The 19,455-nt window shown below is 39.6% G+C and overlaps 1 protein-coding gene across 1 annotated transcript in view; it reads left to right on the plus strand.

Moving 5' to 3' along the window:
• Positions 1 to 326: 326 nt before the first annotated feature.
• The window catches only part of SHROOM2 (shroom family member 2), a 122,336-nt gene continuing 103,207 nt past the window's right edge, over positions 327 to 19,455 (plus strand). The window contains exon 1 of the mRNA XM_061998701.1: positions 327 to 653. Within this exon, the coding sequence (XP_061854685.1) occupies positions 441 to 653 (213 nt within the window). The 5' untranslated portion in view covers positions 327 to 440. The remainder of the gene's footprint in view (positions 654 to 19,455) is intronic.

Raw genomic sequence — 19,455 nt, forward strand, 5'->3', positions numbered from 1 at the left:
ATAGCGCTGCGGGAGCTGCCTGCTTTTGGGGAGGGGCGGGCAGCTCCCCGGCCGGGGAAGCCCGCAGTGGAAAGCAGGTTTCGTTTCGCCCCCTTTTCGGGGCGAGAGGGAGGGAGGCGGGGGCGCCTCGCCCCGCCGCGCTCCTTCCGGCGTCCCGCGTTGCTCGGCGGCGTTTGCCCCGCCGCCAAGTTGGCAGAAGTTGGAGCCGCTCCTCCGCCGCCGCCGGGTTCTGGCCTGGGCGTGAGACAATACCGCGGAGGAGGAGGGGGCGGGTAGGAGGGAGCAGCCCTCTCTCGTCGCTGATGGGGCCGGGCTGGACGGCGCTGCGGGGCGGGTAGGTGGCTTCGCGGGCTGCCGCCGGCTGGCGCGCACCGGGAAGCGGCCGGCAGAGGCAGGCGAGCCCCGGCCACGACGGGCGCCGCTGGCGGCGCGGGAGTTCCATGGAGGACGTGGGGCTGCGGAGTGGGCGGGAGCGGCTGGCTGGCGGCGACCCGCGTCTCGGCGCCGTGCTGGTGGAACCCGTGGTGGTGATGGTGGAGCAGCGGGCAGTGGAAGGCTATAAGCTGGTGGAGGTGTTGCTGACCGGCGGGGCTCCCTGGGGCTTCACCCTGAAAGGCGGACGAGAACACGGGGAGCCCCTCATCATCACCAAGGTGAGAGGTGCCGAGGGGAGGGGGATTGGAGTGCAGAGAGGGACGTTCGATCGGTTCCGTTTTTGGCGGTGACAGCCCGGCCAAGTGGCAGCGGGCCCGGCCCGGCCGCACGGCCATCCCGCAGCCCCGGGCGCACCGTGGGGCGGGGCGGCCGCAGCGCAGGTGCCGCCGGGCCGGCTCCCTGGCGGTGCGGCTCTAGAGGCCCCAAAGCGGCCGTTAGCGCCCGGGGAGTGGGCATTTCAGGGAGCCGGGGCACCCAGCGCCTACGAGCAGGTCTGAAGGCAACAAGTTGTTGGGCGCAGTCAGCCGTCGGCTCCCAGCCGCCGGTTTTGGTCGCTTTTTCCGAAGTGAAAACGCGGTGCCGGTGTTGCCGCCACTGGTAGCTGGCTGGGGGACCCCGCTGCTGCCAGCACTGACCGAGACTCTCTGCTGGGCCCATCCCTGCCTCCCACTGGGCTCCTTGCGCAGAAGTTTATGGAGATGAAAACTTCCCGGCTCTGAGGCTGAGTTTTCTCAGCTGCTGTTCCACTTGCAAATTCAAAATAATTAAGGTAACCTTTTGTATCTGCTTCCTTAAAGAAAAGGTCTGTGGATAGTGACCAAATCCATGCTGGGGCAGGCGGGGAGAGTCTCCTTGGTGTATATATGTATGCTCTGTTTCTTACTCTTTTTCTCGTTGTTGGGGTTTTTTTTTATGTCCTTGTGTACTTTTTTTTTGTGTCCTTGTGTACACTGAGATTAACACTGTATTAGCCATGAGTTGAAGAAATACATTAAGTTTCCTTGAAAGTGTTTTTCCTCTGTGTATGTTTAAACTTAAGAACTCTCATTCCCAGTTAGATTTTGCTTTTAAAACAGCTTTCTTACTGCATAGTGAAAGCACATTAAAATAGATCCATATGTAGTTGGGGAATAAACCCTCCACATTAACAAAGCACATTTTACTCAAGATCTGTAGGACACAGCTATATGCTTTGTCTGTAAGTCTTGTGGATTTTGCCTGTTCCCATTTTTAGAAGTGCATAGAGTGTCAGAGGTCAACAAGTCCTGTTTTATCCACAGCAGAAATTCTTCTAATCTTTTCAGTTGTTTTCATTGGGAGTTGTCTAGTTGGTTTCCTTTCTCCCACCCTTAAAACAACTGCATTATGGGCTTTCCAAGTTAAGACTCTTGAAACGATCTTTTCCTACATCTTTTTCTGTCCTGTACTGCTGTTTTTCAAGAAACAACAGTCAGTGTCAGAAGATGAATATGCTGAAAAATTACTCCCTGTCTGTTGGCTTCTTACCTGAATTACAGAATATCAAACCTGTGAGTCTTTAAGGAAAGGAAAAAAAGAGCTACTTACTATGTATGTACTAGCTATCTAGTGCCAAATCAAAGAATTCCACCTTTCTGTTAATGGCTAATAAGTGCTACATCTAAAGACTGATCAGTGATACTCATTCGTAATGTTACTGAGGTATTAAGTAATAGGCCTAAGTATTTGTGGCATGAGGATGTGGCTGTGGTATGTGAAGAGAAATGTCTGGGAATGGGAACCTTGTAAACTGGGTCTGTTACAAAGAAATAAGTGGAACCACATCTTTGATACCTCGTGAAACTGTGCTGTTGTGTGTAAGAGAGCTGGGTCTGTTAATACTGACCTAGGAAGAAGAGAACCTGAATCCCTGGGTCTGAATTTTTAGACTCTGTTTTCATTTGCCATTATTGGATGCAAATAAATAGAACTGATTTTGAAACCAGGGACTGGAGTTTACATCCCCCACATCCACAGGACTATATTTTTATTTAGCTGTAAAATAATCATCTTGATTTGATCCACCTATGTCCATGTTGGTGGTTGTGTTTTGTTCTGTCTGGCTGCCAGTGGTGGAAAGGTGTTGCAAAGAATATTTTAATACTAGGTGATGAAAATAGTCCCTCCTTGCAGCAAGAGATGGAAAGTTTGTTTCTTCTTGGCTGAAGAGAGCCTTGAACTCAAGTTACCCCCTTCCTGAGTGTAGGTGGGGATGGCTGAGCTGCCAGGGAAGAGGAGATACTGTTTCACCTGCCCTTCTCTCCCTGTGGTGTGTGTCTTAGGCAGGCTGGTGGCTCCAAGTGGGGGATCCAAGAAAACCCACTTCAGGATACCTGTGGAAAAAACTCCTCTTTTTGTAGATTCAGACTGTGCTTAAGAGTGGAGCTTGCTATGGAGCTCTGTCTCACTTTAGTCCAGGCCCCTCTTAGGAAGTGAGGATGGATGACGCCAACTGCTGCTTTTTAAGGAGAGGAATGTGACAAGGTGTGAATGAAGTCTCAGATAGCAGCTACTTAAGAGGGATTTCTAAAATTCTGCATGTCTCCTTTCTTACTGGTGTCTCTAAAAGCAAGAGCAGCCTTTGAAGAAAGTTACACCTTTATGTAACTGCTGGGAATTCTGTGGCATAAATATGTCATGCTTTCCTTAGCATATATTTGAAAACTATCATAACTGCAAGAAAAGCAGCACCAGAAAATACTGCAAGGGAAAAATTAGTGACCAGGTGTATATTGTTCATTTTGCAGCATGTAGCACACCTCTTGGATGTTAGTTTCTCAGCTTGTGTGGCTATTTCACTTGCTGATATGAAGGGAAACTTTACAGATATCATAGGGAGAGTCCAGGACATGGAGAGCTCCAAACACTATTTGGCAATTTATTAGCTGGAAATCTAGTAAATTAAAACGAGGACGTCCATTGATCCACTAAACAACTACCAATAATCAGGGAGAGGAAGGCATGCTGAAGAGGAGAAAATGTGTCCAGCCTCAGCAGGGGGATAAGCGACATGCTCAGCCGCTGGAATGTCTGGAGGGAAAGCGCTTTGCTCTGGGAGAGGTCAGCCCGCAGTCACGCTGCTGGTGCCTGGTAGTGGGTCCTAGCAGTGTGGAGTGGGCAGGCTTCCCTGTTTCATGATAGTGTTTCTTTCTATAACTGAAACAAGACTTGGAGAAATAGTCCTGAACGAAGTAGACAGAATATCAGGTTCACCTGCCAGGCACAAGCTTTTTATTTTCCTTTTTTTTTTCCTCTTGCCCTTTTTGTTGTTGCTACAATAAGCACAGGGGGAAATGGTGAATGTTACAGCTTACTCAATCTTTAAATGTAGCTGGTCTTCTAAAAGGTGCTCCACTCACGTTGCTAAGTTGTGTTGCTACTATTTAAGAAAAAAAAAAAAGTTGTGATTGTGTTGCTTGCTATTATTTTTATAATGTCACTTTAAAAAAAAAAAGCTTTACATTTTTTCTGATCTCTGCATGTGTGTATTATAACATTCCAAAAAAAATTGCCCAAAGGCAGCTTGTTCTTGCCTAATTTGACATCTTGAAAGAATGGGCTTGCTTTATATAGCAACATGTGTATTTTAACAGAAGGTGAAGTGACAACTTTGAGGACTGTAATTAGAAATCTTCCAAGCTTCAGTTTGGGGTGTTTTTTTTCTCTTCTTTAAAGACAGATACTCAGAGGAAGGAGATCTTACTGGAAATAGTGAAAAAAGTCAAGGTGCTCAAGTGTGAATCTTAAGAATATCTCCCATAGTTGCATTATCTTGATCACTTTTACTTTAAAGTGATCCTTATCTGAGATGCCCAACTTGCAGTGTCAATCACAGCATTGATTGTGGGTGATAGAAAGTAATTTCACTTCCTATACTAACAATATGCTTAAAAACTCCAAAGTTGTTCTGCTGTCAGCATTATTCTTATTACATTAAGAATTATGAAAACATAATAGTTGATGTGTTTCAAGAAGGAATTATGTATCATTTAAATAAATTCCTCTCTAGTATCGGCTTTACAAGGGCCTACAGACATATACCTCCTCAAGCTATGATCTCATTACAGGCTAATCAAGGCTGGGCTTGGCTGGTATTCCGGCAAGATTTCCAAGTGAAACCTGGACTGTTGCAAGAAGTTTTGTTGTTGATTTTAGTAGATAGAGTTCTTGTCTCCTGAATCAGTGCTGAATTCCTGCCCCAGCTGGAGGTGCTATCTTTCAACAAGCAGCAGTATCAGACTCCAAACATTCATTTATTTCTCTTCATTCTATTGCACTTTCCTAATGTGCTCCTCTCTATGGTTAGGTGTGAATTGTAATTTGTTCAATCTACTAATTGTTTAAATTGCAGAAAAGAATGCTTCTCGTTAATTAGCTGCAGTATTTCTCTGTGTGACTTGCATCAATTTATTATTTCAGTAGCAAGTAAAGTGTTTTCATTAGGTAATTCTTCATCCTTTAGCCTTAAACATATAATTGAAAGCAAATTACTTGCATTACTATACTGCAACGATATTTAGAGGGGGGAAAAATTTTAATGGTGCTGTATACGAATGAATCAAGAAAAAAAAAGACATTTTCAACCTTAAATATCAGTTACCTCTCTCAAGGTACGTGTTTGAGGTCAAATGCATTGCTCATGGACATGAACGATTCTTAAACTTGGCTGTGAAGCTTGATATCCAAAAAAACAGCATTTAGTGCTGATCCTGGGAAATTACTGACCACTTCAATGTAAATGCAGTCATTTGTATAAACAGCTGATTTTTATAAGTTACTAGGAGCCTTTGTACTGTGGCTGAGAGAATTCTAATCCAGGTTTTTTTGTCTTGCGAGTTTGGGTTTCTCTGTTGATTGGGGGTGGTTTCTTGGCTTATTTTTGAGATAAGAAACAGATCTGAAAGCTTTCTAATTCCACGTAGCACAATATTTTTAGTTTCTTAGAGGTTATGCAGCAGGCGTGTTGTGCTGTCTCTATCCTCCCCCACCCCAAGAGTATTGTTGCTGCTCCAGTAGTGAAAGTTTAGGAGTTGTAATTTTTGTACCACTTTAACTTCACAGATATGGATATATACAAGCAAGATGGAATGTAAGGTTTATGGAATGGGTAACTGGATGCTTTTTGTTTAAATGCATTCATTTAGTGATAGGAAACACCTACAAAGTTTTGAATCATAACTGGTTTCTAAATTCATCATGGTATACATTGTAGAATGTGTGTTTATCCTTCATAAATGCTTTGCCAAGCAGCAGACCTTTGGTGGTGTTCACCCAGACCTAATCTAGATGTTAAACAGAAGTAGATATTTTTGGAAACCGATTTGTAGTGTTTAAATTAGACATTACTTAAATGCTCTCAGTTGCTTTCTGAAGGTGCCTACCGTTTGCTGTCAGCTGTGAAAAGCTGAGGAAACCTGTGGTTCCTTGGTATACACCTAGATGCCTTCATAGGTACCTATAGTAAGATGAAGTATACTTAAGATTATAGTCTGTGTAATGTGCAATGTGTGTGGCTATACCTAAAACTGTTGAAAAATTGTATTATTTCTCTGACTGTTTTCTGAACATCACAAGGAAATAGCATTTCAATTTGATTTATCAAGCTAATTGGGGGAGAATTGTAACCTACCAAGGATAATGATATATGTGAAGTTAGGAGAGAACTAACTTCCCCTCCTGTAAGCTGATGAAGTATCAGTATTCAGTATCTAATTCAGGGATTTCTTGCCAAGCACAGACTGGGTCACAAAGATAAGAGAAGGACTTCTGCAACATAACAAGTTATTGGAGGATCTTTTCAGTGGCCTTTTTGTGTACCTGAGAGCCATGGTGGTGTAACTAACTCCCCAAGGCAGAAAAAGCCAACTCCATTTCCAGTGGTTTAAAAAACAGCAAATTGCTGCTTTGAGAAACTAAATAGCTTTTGTCAGGTAACACAGTTCTTAGGTTGGCTCTTAAAGTAGAAACAGATGGAACAGAGTGTTGGATGATAGAAAAGAGGTGGTTATTTCAAAGTTCTTCCAAACTCCAGTGAAACAGCAAAATCAACTTAAAACTTCGAATTGTTTAGGCAAAGGCATAGTAGCATTGTCACTGAAGGGAAGACTTCATGTCCTGTGTCCCTATAACTATCCCGTCTCACCCTCTATAGAAAGGAAGCCTTTCTCTCTGCTACCAGCCTTGCACTCTCCCCCTTCACATCTTTCTCCATTTTCTAAATTATTAGATTCTTTGAAATACTTAAGTTCTTCTTATATATCTACATCTATCAAGCCCAATGTAGGGGTTAGGAAACAATTGTCATGTTTCTTAGATACAGAGTTTCTAAAGAACTGTACTTAGGAGGTTTTTGAAGGATGTAGAGTGAACTGTTCAAGGGTGACACAAAGGGCAAAAAATAGTCTCAGTTAACTGAAAGTTAGGAATAGGGTATAGGGGCTTTAGTACTTTTCCTCTTCAGTAAAACAGATAATTGTTCTCAAAATCCCTTCACAAAGCTATAAGAACAGATGATTTTGGATTTTTTTCTGTCTCTTGATATAAGGCATACTTTGTCATACATTTACTTTGAGAGCTTCCAATGTAAACTATGAAACAAAGCAGCATCTCCCAGTTTGCCAAATACATATAAACTATTTGGCATTCTTTAGGAAATAAACCTCTGATTTGGTTCAGTGAATGCTGTAATAAGTTACTGTTGGGAGGTAACAATACTTATTTGGAAGCTGTGTGTTTTTTCAGTAAAATACTATAATCTTTTAGGATAGTAGAATAGAAACATGACTTCCTGGTAAAGGAAGTGAAACACTTCCTACACAGTATGTTAGTCATCACTGTGTTAATTTTCTTTAAACAAATTAGATGCAAAAAAGGATTTGTGGGTGTCTAGCTGGCTGATAATCTGATGTAATGAATTCTCCAGCTTCTGATGAGTATTTGCATTCTGGATAATGAAATCATTACAGTATTGTAAATTGCTCTTTCCTCTTCAAATACATATTTTGTTGATCTACAAGAAAGGAGAACATTAGACATTCATTAGAGATATTTGCAGTTGTCTTTTTTTTTAATGGAATAGCAAACCAACCATTCATTTTGCCATAATTCATTTAAATTAAAGATGCAAATGTACCCTGTGGACATTGTGTTTTGTTGGGTGTTTATGCATGGAACGAATTTTAAGATGATAATAGGAAAACTTTAAGCTTTATGTATCTTATAACTAATGTTTAGAATAGCTAAGTGTCGTGGGTTTGTGTGGAGCTGCTTTTTGCTTGGCAAGAGGGGGAGGGAGCTGTAGTGCTGGTCCTTGTAAGCAGTTCTGGAAACATCCCTCAGCTCTGAGGTGGACTCACCTCCAACTTTACTGAGCCAATCTGGTGCCTCTGCCATCATTATTTAAGGAGGGAAACCTGAGCTGGAAGAAGAGGTGGGGGAGTGGTACAAGGTGGAGGTGACCATGCGGACCCCACGGTCAGAGAAGGTGGAAGGAAGGAGCGCCAGACTGGAGACCCCCTGGTGCAGCCCTCAGTGAGAATGCAGGCAGTACCCCTGCAACCCATGGAGGGCAATGGCAGGACTGAGAGCCACCAGCAGCTCCAGGTGAGTGTGCCTGGATGGGCAGGAGACTATGTGAGGAACGGCCATGGCATAGGCCGTGCTGGAGAGCCTGCGTACCCCAGAGACACACACAGGAGGCAGAGAGGAGCTGCAGCCCTCGGAATGAATGCACATTGGAGCAGCCCATGCAGGGCTGCCAGGTGTGTGAGGTACTCTGTGGAGGAGCAGGGAAGATGGATGAGGAGCGTGTCTGCCTTGAGAAAAGCGGCAGGAGCCATCAGGGAAAGGACTGCCCAAACCAGGACAGTAGATCAAGATTTAAAAGAAATGTAAATTTTCAAAATCAGCTTTTATAAACAATTTGTAATCTGTTTCTTACATGACTGTTGGTAAAGTGCCTTTATTTCTAAATATAAAAGCTTCTCTAAAATTAAAAAGCAATGTCTTGTTTCTGAAGATGGAAGATATTATACAAATACGGGATTCTCATAAGTGCAGCTCTAATGACATAATGTTATTTCTACTTTACAACTTCAAAGCTCTAAGGTAATTTTCCCCCCCTTTTAAACTATATATTCTTGGTGTGTCAAAGTATATTTTATGTATTTCCTTTCTTTTTCCTTTCCCTGTTTTGTAGAGGGTAGAATACAGACATTTTCTTTGCTGTTTACAAAACTTAAACTTATTAGGGTTTTTTTTCCTACAGTTTTTACGTTCTGAGAACTTGGTGTTTTTCCTGACTGCTGGGAGAGATTGCGATCGAGAGCAGGGAGTATGGCTGTGCCTTTCCTGACACCTTGGAGACCTGAGGAGTTTCTGTGATTGCTCAATCTGATGTTAGGGAGGGGTGTAAGGCAAGTCTTTTGTTGCTCAACTGAATTTCTCTTGGCTGATTAAGGAAATCATGATGTTAAATTCAGTAGCTGTGACCTGTTATGTCAAAGGTGTAGGTGATTAAAATGCAAGAGTGGAAAGGCTTTTGGTGTTTCTGTGGTAGTTGGGTTCCATGAAGCCAGTGATAAGTCGGAGTTTGCAAAGCTTTGACACAGAACACACAACTCTGACAAGCAAGGAACTGGAAATGTTAGTGAATTGGAAATTGGGAGATCTTAGTAAATTATTTACCTCTTTTTGCCACAAGTTGCGTGTGTACCTGCACAGAGTTGTACGGTGTCTTTGCCTCGCTGTCTGGTGTTGAATAGGACTAATCACGTTTCTTTACTTCACAGAAGTTTCTCATTAAACAGACTTGACATATTATGGTGACAAAGACTTTCTAGTCTTTCTAGTAAAACACAGAGCCTAAATATATCAAAGCCTTAGGAGTGCACAGAGTTGTCTTAAAAGGCTGTAATCAAGCAATTCTATTGGGAGTAATTTTTTTTTTCACAACAGAAAACTATACTTTGTGCATATATATCTCCAGTATTCGTCATAAATGATGTAAAGCATATAACTATATCTCTCACAAAATTAAACCCACTACCTTCTAAAATGCACAGATGTTCTCAGTGCCTCAGAAAGATAGAAGAAATGGAGTGAGACAAGCTGTTGACACCTCAGTGGGAGGGGAAAAAATCCATAATGTGGACTTCTTAAAAGAAAGGTCAACCAGACATTTGAATCAGTGATATTTGAAACATTTGTTGGCAATAAAGGTTCATAGGGAAATATATTTTTGTAGACAAAACACATGTCTTTGCTGCCCACTTGCATTTCCTTCAATTTCTGATGACTATGACCTGCTTGAGGTTCCTTGATAGAACTGCACTGTCAATGGCTCGAGGACCAACGGTGAGCTTACAGTTCATGATCGTCTAAAGTGGTAACATAGGATACAGATTTCAGCAGAAAGAAGGAAGTATGTACATATTTTGTTCTAACTGCAGACAAACTTGAACATTTAGTTTCTTCATCTGCACATCACCAGCACTAGTTGGCGGCTATTGTTTGCTCCAGTGTCAGGGATTGCTATAAACTCCCCGCTTTCAAACTAAGGTGCTGGGCTATCATAGACACTCTATCCTGAAGTGCTGCGAACAGTAGGCCTTTAGCAACGAAGTGTATTTTGCTGAAAGCTGACTGGGTAAATGTTGCATGAGCAATTTAATTAGCCGATTAGAGGGAGTGGAGATGAGCAGCAGGGAGTGGTAACATTGTGGTGTACAGTCACACGCCCCACAGTGACTTACAGGCTGTTGTCCAGCTAGCTTCCAGTGAAAATTAGTTTGAAGTATGGAAATAATTTTTTAAAACAGGTGATAAGATTTACAAGTTCTGAATGTTCATTAATGAGTAGTCTGAATCCAGACCCGTATTCTTTCTTCAACTTGTGTTGTCAAAAAAATACATCCAGCCCTCTTCTGAGGACAAAATGGATGTAACTGCTGTTAAGATCAGAGTAAAAAGAAAATGGTTTTGATTTATTTTTTTTGCTACCAAAAATACTTAACATCTAGGAGAGCACGTTCTGTAAAGTCATGACACATTATAACTAGGTCTGCATCTGTTGTGGGTACCTCTTTGTCTAAAGGCTTGGAATTTTCTGGGATATTTGATTGATGCTGGCTACAGTTTGTTATGGCCAGGTTTTCTAGTCTCTGAGTTTTAGAGATGCTTCTGTGTGGATTTCTTTTGTGAAGCTTGTATTGATATGAAACTTTTAAATGTTTGTATGCCTTTAATAAAATACTGGTACGGATTATTACATTTTTTTAAATGTTTTTTAACTTTGTACTGAAAAGTTTTCTTTTTGATTTCTGATTTAACTTTTTTGTAGCAGTTCCTTGTACTAATTTAACTGCTTCTTGGTCACTAGAAAGCTGCATCTAGGTCTAGACTGTTATAAAACAGACTATGTTAACAAGAAGACTGGCACCCATCTTCTAAAACACAGTTTATTTCAGTGTCCTAAAAAGCAGCTCCCCTCCTCTCCCAAAAAACAATCAGTCTTTAGATACTTGACAGTAATTATAGTTTGCAGTAAATTGATGAGAGGAAGGAGAAAGCAGGCTATTTGAAATTTGTCATGTTATCATGTACTGTTGTAAGGAGTGTGGGCTAGGGTTGTATAGGTCACAATTACGGAAGTCTTAAATCATTCTACAGAGTGTTTTTTCTCTGTAAATTTTATATTCTTGTAATAGATTTTATGTTTACTTGCATTTATTTATTTTTCAATATATATATTTTTAGAGAAATGTGGCATCCATGTAATTTTATTAACTGCAACTAAAGGAAGCAATGATAGGTGGTTGTTTCTTGCGGGTTCAATGCTAGAAGGTGACTGGATTACCTTGCCCACCAGGTTTAGGTTTCTCTGCTGCTGAAAGGTGTGTTCAAGTTCAAGAACTCAGCCTCCAGGTTACTGAGGTACTGTGTTGTAGTTGCCTTTTCTTTCTAGTGCTTAGTCCCTGCGTTTTCTGAATTTCTTTTAAAAAGTTCCAATTTTACCTCTTTCTAACTTAGACGTTTTTACCATTTTTCTCATCTGAGTGGTTCCAGATTCAATTCAACAGACAAAATTGTCTCTCTTTACCAGTTTCTTTCACTCTGCTATTTCTATCCCTGGCTCCAAATTTTGTTTTGCCTTTTTTCAGCCATGTGCAGTTTGGCTTACATGGCCTCCTTCCCTTTTCCTTGGCACATATCCACTGAAAGCCCGAAGCCTACAAAATGTTTAGTATGGAGGATCTCCTAACAAGTACTTGTGGTTGAGTGAGACTTCTCGTAGCTGGACACTTTCAAAGGTGTCAAGCAACTTAAGGCATATATGCACGTAGACAATTACGTACACATCCTGGATCCTGTGAAATTGCTCCTTTTACTGAAGCGGGGGCACTAGAATGTTTCAAGTAAAGTTACCAGTTTTGCTTTTTGACATGGGCATTTATTTCTTCATTTTATTTCTTTGTTTCCTGGAACTGGATAAACCATTTTAGTTAAAATTTAATAAAATTGAAGGTTTGAGGCTGATGTGCGGAATGGAAAGTTTTTGCATAGCTCAATGAAGTTTGTTGACCACTGAAAGAAAGTATGATCTCATGATGGGAAGCATCGAACAACTTTTATCAGTGAAGTGGCTAATACCAACTGTGGTCGATTACCAGAATGGATCTTAAAGTAAGATGAGGACATTTGTGTCAAACCGTGGCTTAGGTACTACTTTATTAGAAAGGTATAATAAGGAAATAAGAGCAACAAAAGGATTTCTGCACCTGTTTGTATTGAAATCTATGGTAAAATGAAGAGGACGTCTAGAGCTTGCAGGAAGAATAGTGAGCTTTATGTTTTTTTAGACATATTTGAAGTTAATCAGTTTGCTTTATTAATTCAAAGCCAGAATGCACATAACAGACTGTGACTTGAACAAGTCTTCTGTGAATATTGGTATGTGACAGAGCACTTTGTTTTTTCTCTGCCTCTGTTACTCGAGCAGCTAATATGTGTGATCCAGCTTTAGTTGTAAAGATAAGCGAGTTTAGCAAGGATAGTGGTTATTTTGATCATAGTAGTCCACATGATGATTACATTTTAGCAAAGCACCAGAAGAGTGTGTCTCCATTCTGACATATTCTGAATTATTTGCCTTTCTGATTTGTCTGAGTCAAGGCAGAAGAAGAATGATGCAGTAGTTACCCATTTTATAAAGCAGAACTAACTTTAAAGTACGGTGACAGAAAAGGAATTTTCCATTCTTAAGCACAAATTCAAAGCTTGCAGTTTTGGAAAGAAAACAGGAACACCTTATGACCTCCAGCACATTCCTGTGTTTTGGTTTTGAGGTTTCTTTAAAGAAAAAAAATAAAGCAACAGCTTCAAATGTATTTTGTCCTTATCTGATTTATGTTCATAGATCCATTTCCTGAACTGACTAAAATTCTGATGATGGATGCCAGTTTCTTCAGGGATTTCAAGGTTACATAATTAAATCTCACAGTTCATATGCTTTAGTTACTAAATGCTGGAGCTCAGTCTTAAAGCCCTGAAAAAAAAACCCCTCCAATAAACCCAAACAACTATAAGCTATGTCTCAGTTACAGTGCTTTCTGTTATAATGCAGTGCAAGTTGTACACATGGGTTGGGGAGTCTCTTAGAAGGCAAGAACAGCTTACGAATTTTAAAATTCACATGGATGCCTATTAAGATGTAATGCCAAAACAAAAAGAGGAGAGTGTGGTCTTGAGCGTCCCAAACAAGGCTGCAGTCACCATAAACAGGTGAGGTTTTTTAATCTGGTTCATGGCACTTGACATAGGCTTCCAGTTTATTAAGAGGATGTTGAAACTTGAGTCAAGTGCTGTCAAGCAGCATAACAGTTACTTAAAAATTGCTGAAATTTCTTTTACTTAAGGAAATTGAATCACAGACCAAAATTGAAATTATTTGTAATCTAACAAACGTGATGACTTGCTATGTTTGAAACAATAGTTACAGTTTATAACCTTAAGAGTGGTGTTACAAAACATATTGCTTAATGATTTCTGTTGCTTGGTAGTTTTTGGTTGTTTTTTTTTTTTTAGAGATACTTGATGAATGTAAATAAATTGTTGGGTTCAATATCAGTGTACCTGGAAGAAAAACAGATCAGAAAGAAAAGTTGGATTGTGAATTGATAGACCCTTTTAGTATTTTGTCCATTCACAGGTATTTAATTTTTTAAGAAAGAGAAATAGATATTGGGATTCCAAACAAAAAAACTTAGAACTGTATGATGGCAGAGTAAATGCTAGCAAATTGTAGGATCTGTAACCTATAAAGCTGTTAATTAGTCGTAGAGGAACTGAACGGTGAAAATGTCTGACTAGTACTATTCAGGTTAAGTACAGGAAGAAATAGGTTTTGTTTTTTATTTCAGTGTGTTTGCAGGATGCTCAAAAATATGTGGGTTTGTTGGCAGTTAAACACAGTTTCAAATCCCTTTTTTTCCATGATCATAAGATAGATTGTTTACATAAGATATGAGATCAGGTCTTACTCTGCAATAGTACAGTATCTTCATTTATCAGTTAAACACCAGATGACTTTTGAGATGACAGTGGATAGTGCTGGATTTTTTTTCCAGTCATTTCTTATATTTTATCTCTGTTTTCTTCTTCAAATGGCACTTTCCTCAGTAGTTCTGGAAAAATCGCTGATATTACTTAGACACAAATTGTAATTAAATGATTCTACTTACATTATCTAGAGATAGGACATTATCTGTGTTTTGTATTATTTCTTGCTCTTGTCAGTGTTTTTATAACCTTATGTTTAGTGTCCTGGTAGTGTTTGGGGTAAAGCTTTCTTTGTTGATTTTTCTCAGAGATGTAGAAAATTCTTAAATCTGCCCATTCACTTTTCAAATGCCTTAGCAGTGAAAACAAATTTTTAATTGAAAATGAAATTGTATTTATTTCTTAATTTGGATTTCTTGATTTTTTTTCAGTACTTGTATAGTGGTTTTAATTTCTTCTCATAATTTGGCATGCTATCTCTAATTATGTGTAAATATATATGTGTATTGTAATCTGAAAACAAAATATTATGTGCTATACACTAGGTGGGAACATGTTAAAAGTCATTGGTAATGTATAACCGACCTCAGCAACTATTTCTTCCAAGATACTATCCACATCAATTGAGCCCTGCATTTTTGTCAAGTTCTCTTGGTGCACATCCACTTGTTCATATCTGTCAGTCATTAATTCTGAGTTCAGATTATTTCCAGATCCTAGAAAATAAGCTATATAATAAGAATGATAAATTCCTTTTGAAAAACAGAACCATCAGAAGATACAAGCCTTTTTTTTTCCTGAATATTGAGCCAAACAAGATCTCTCTTTGTTTGAAAAATCTGTCAGCCACGGGATTTTTCCTGTGCCATTGTTACTAATTTATCTGCTTCTGTTCCTTGGGAAAAAATGGAAATATTCATTGCATATTGAAAACAATAGAACAGTGTGTGTAAGAATGAGCTTGAAGTGCCATCAGCTTTTTTCACCTGTAGATAAGCTTCATCTTAACTCCTTAAAGCATGTTGGCAGACAGTTCAGCTAAGTAACCGCAAATAGTAACATTCGAGTAAAAAGAAATATTTGAAGCAGATTTAATATCAAAAGGCAATACATAGTATATTATTGCAATGGTAAGATAAGCAAACACTGTTTAGAGGATTGTGTAGTACAAGCAGACTTTTTTTTTTCTGCTAATTAGATCTGGTTTTTCTAGTTCATGTGGACTAAATGTCAAGTATTATCATAGAATCATAGAGTGTTAGGTGTTGGAAGGGACCTTCAAAAATCATCTAGTCCAACTCCTCTGTCAAAGCAGGTCCACCTAGATCAGGTCACACAGGAACGCGTCCAGGCGGGTTTTGAAGACCTCCAGAGCAGGAGACTCCACATCCTCCCTGGGCAGCCTGTGCCAGGCGCTCTCACCGTCACAGTAAAACAGTTTTTCCTTATGTTTAAGTGGAACTGTTTGTGTTCCAGCTTCATCCCATTACCATTTGTCCTGTCACTAGATAGAACAGAAAAAAGGGATGTCCCAGTCTCCTGACATCCACCACTTAGGTATTTGTATATATTAATGAGATCCCCATGCAATCTCCTCTTCTCTAGACTAAACAGCCCCAGGTCCCGCAGCCTTTCCTCATAAGGAAGATGTTCCAGTCCCCTGATTATCTTGGTGACCTTGTGCTGGACTCTCCAGATTATCTGATTTTTCTGCCAGCAGTATATATTTTGAATGTAAAATACCTTTAGAGCCCTCTACTTGTTAACATTGATGGACAGAATAACCACTTTTGTAAGACTGAATAGCTAACAATCACTTAAGCAAAATGGGTGGAAGCAATCTGTGACATGGTAACATTCATTAATTCTGTGAGTGTTGATCCACCTTTGAGACTTCCATTGAAGATGGTAATGGTATAAGTGTCAGACTTAATTAAGGATTTGTACCCTTGTGCAACTACTTCAGACTTTTGCAACTAGGGTGTATATCTGCTAGTAATGGTTCCTTATTTTCCTAAGAAATTCCAAGTATATAAGTAACCATGCAGCATAAGGCATGGTGTTCTCAAAGATAGTGATCTCTGAAGATAATGTGGGAACACACCACATGTTCTCCGGTGATGTGAAATTTACTTCCATTTATCAAAATAAGATGTAGCCTCACCACTCTTACAGATGGCCCATGTGGACCATAAAATAAACAGAAGGATTAAAGCATAAGGCTATCCACTTTGACTTGGTTTAAGCAGTATACTCTGTAGTCTGGAGGCTTCACATTGAGAAATAAACCAGAAGAAAATGTTGAAATACTTTGTTCCCTTAATGTATGTTTTAAAGACGGAAGTGTACATTTCTTCAACTTGAGTCTGGGCTATACCACTGGCGCTAGTGAGAAGAAACTCTGTTCTGCTGAATCTTTTCAGATTTCTCTCTGAGGGGAATCTGCTTATCTTCCAGACTAACAAGATGCTGGATGCTATCTGAAGAACAGAATAGCAAACTTTCTTAAATTTTACAAACGTGTAACTTTTAAGTTGATGACCTGTGCTGTCGTATTGGAAATACCGAGCCACACAGCTGTAGGATTTGGTTTGCTATGCAGACAATCCCATCATTTGCTCTGAGGTGGAGACCAGAGTGTACAGCAGCATTGGAGGTAATTAACCAAGATCACAATAGCAGCAATTTGTGGTTATCTTGATGGCTGTATCAGTTCTGTGCTCATAATTCTCATAAGGAAAACTTCCTAAGGGAGCCTGTGTCATACTGATGTATGGTTACTCTGTCATCAGCTGGTTGGAGTCAGCTTTGTGACTCCTTGAGTGTGGGAGATGTTTCAAGATGTAGTTTCTGGTTGCTTTGGAGTTTCAGGGAGAAAAGATCTACAGGAAACAAATGTGACTAATACATTTGGAAGTATGATGAGCTCTTAACAGTCAGGTCATGAACTGTAATGATGAATTAGGCATCCCTACTGGTGAGGAAAGCACTCTGGTCTTGTCAATCAAATATTTCCATCCAAAGGCTAGACATATTTTTTTCCTGACTTGCTGCAATGTCTATATGAGGCCTGTTACTGGAACATTTCTGTGTATTCTCAGAGAGCAGCTTCTAATTCGTTTCACATTTTATATTTTATAGATTTAGTGAGAACCAGTATTTTCATTGCTCAGTGAACATATAGTACAGGCTCACAGAGGGGGGAAAAAAAAGGAGTAGCTCTTAGGAACTTAGGAAACTACTAGTTTTGATTGAAATTATGTTGCCAAGAAGATTCCTGTTCAGTTTATTTAAGTGTGGATTTATGGAGTCACTGCAAGTTAAGAAATAACTTACGTGAGCTGTTTTTCTTTAGTCATAAGTTCATGTGACAGGACTAATTTTGTCTGGCCTTGATATTCTAAGCTTTTGTAAAAACTATGTATTTGTCAGCTTTATTTAGGGATTGGAATTGCAATTTCCTCACGAAGCTTTAAAATTCTCATCTGAAATTCTTTCATTTCATAAATGACAACTGTTAGCACTAATATGTCTATTGGTCATGAGACTGTATCAATACTCACTGACAGAACAGTGGTTCATCTACTGTCCAGTCCAAACCAGAGAGCTTGAAAGCTGTGCTTTCAAGTCAGTAACATTTAATTTTATTATAAATATAATAAAAAGCAATACAGATTTGTATCAATCCATTGCTTCTTTTCGAAAGCTGCTGTTTGGCATTTGTATGCTTAAAATAGTCTTACTGCTCCACGTGCAACATTGCCATGAATCTTGCAAGCTAAATGGTACCATACAGTTAGGATTTTTGTGGGATAAATATGTTGCCTTTATTTCTTGCCCTTCATCATTGGATGTGTTTGTCTCCGGAGTGAGAGCTCTATTTTTTGTAGTTCCTTCATTTGAAACAGCCATCTGATTTTACGAATGCAGTCTTGCAGTGCTGTTTTCAAAAACCTGTTTACTCTGGCAAACAACAGCTGCTACTCGTGACTATCACAATATTGCTTAGAGACATCGTGACTTGGCACCTGTTTCTAAAAACATTACCCATAATTGTTGATAGTATCCTTTGCTTTCATATCAGAAAGGAATTTTTTTTTTTTTTTAGTCTCAACTTGCAAACATTTTGCATTTTACAGTAGTGGCTGTATAGCCAGTTTAGTACGCCCTTTGTGTTATGGATTGATTTTTCTCCTCCCCCCCTTTGCCTTCTTCCTCAGCACTATGAGATAGGGATATTGTCTGAGCAGTCATGTCTTTTGTATCTAGGAACATGAGGACAGCTGTAGGGAGCAGGGACAAAGTCTACTACATGTTGTTTCCTGTTTTTTCGAAGTAGCTAGGAGTTAATAATTGAGGAATGATTCTAAGAAGCAGAAGCACAGTTTAATTTAATTTAAAAAAAAAATTCCTCTCCTTCCTTTTGATACAGTATTGATATAATACAGCAAGTTAGGGCTGTCTGAATCATTTGTGTTGAAAAGAATGTTGGCAAATTCATGGCAAGACTGTTTTTTTGGTTGGTTCTGTTTTGCTTTGCTTTTTAAACCTCACTCTATTTTTAAATTTTTGCTTTCCCTGGTATTTACTAGCAATGCAATTAAGAAAAAGGTGCTATTTTATACAGCTGTCTAGCTTTATTATATTTCTGAAAAATCTCAATTTTTGTGGATTCATAATAGTATATGTTAGAGATTCATGTGCAACAGAGTAATAAATAATACTATGTAATAGTTCTTCTTGCCATATCTCTTCTTAGCTCAATTCTGTTGTGAGTAAATTCTCCTCATGTAAATTTTGGTCAGTATATCTGACCAGCCTGTTCTCCTTTACTTTTCTAAATTCTTCTGCTTTCTTGTTTGGATGGAATGACAATAATTACATTAAATGTTTAGTTTATGGTAACAGAAAAGGCTGATATACAGATTAGCATCATGTATGAGTGAGAAGGGAGAGCTATCCCCTTTCTGGTAATTCCATATGTTTTATTTACTTGTCTGCTGTTGACCACTGAACTGCTGTTTTCAGAGCATGACCTAACATGATGTAAGATCAGATCTCTGGCAAGCTCCCCAGTGCTTGCCTATGGGTTTGTGCTTATTGCTTGTGGGTATGTGGGGGAGCTTTGTGAGTGATGCCTTATCTACAATGATTTTAAGCAATGCAGTCTTTATTGTGTGGCTCTTTGCAGGCAGTGCAGCTTTGACTAATCTAGGTAGCCTTGCATCATCAGAACACTGGTTATTCATCCTCATGCAGATCACTTATTTCAAAAAAAACAAATCCACAGAAACCAATGCAAACAAAAACCCCAACCATAACCCCCCAAAACTGAACAAACTTCCAAAACAAACAATAACTTTAACAGCATAGGTCATGGTCTAGATGCAAATGGTGTGCTGCTTGGACAATTTTTCATGTTAAGTCCTTCAAAGAATTTTAACT

The sequence above is a fragment of the Colius striatus genome, chromosome 1 (assembly GCF_028858725.1).
Source record: "Colius striatus isolate bColStr4 chromosome 1, bColStr4.1.hap1, whole genome shotgun sequence".
NCBI classification, from domain to species: Eukaryota; Metazoa; Chordata; class Aves; order Coliiformes; family Coliidae; genus Colius; species Colius striatus.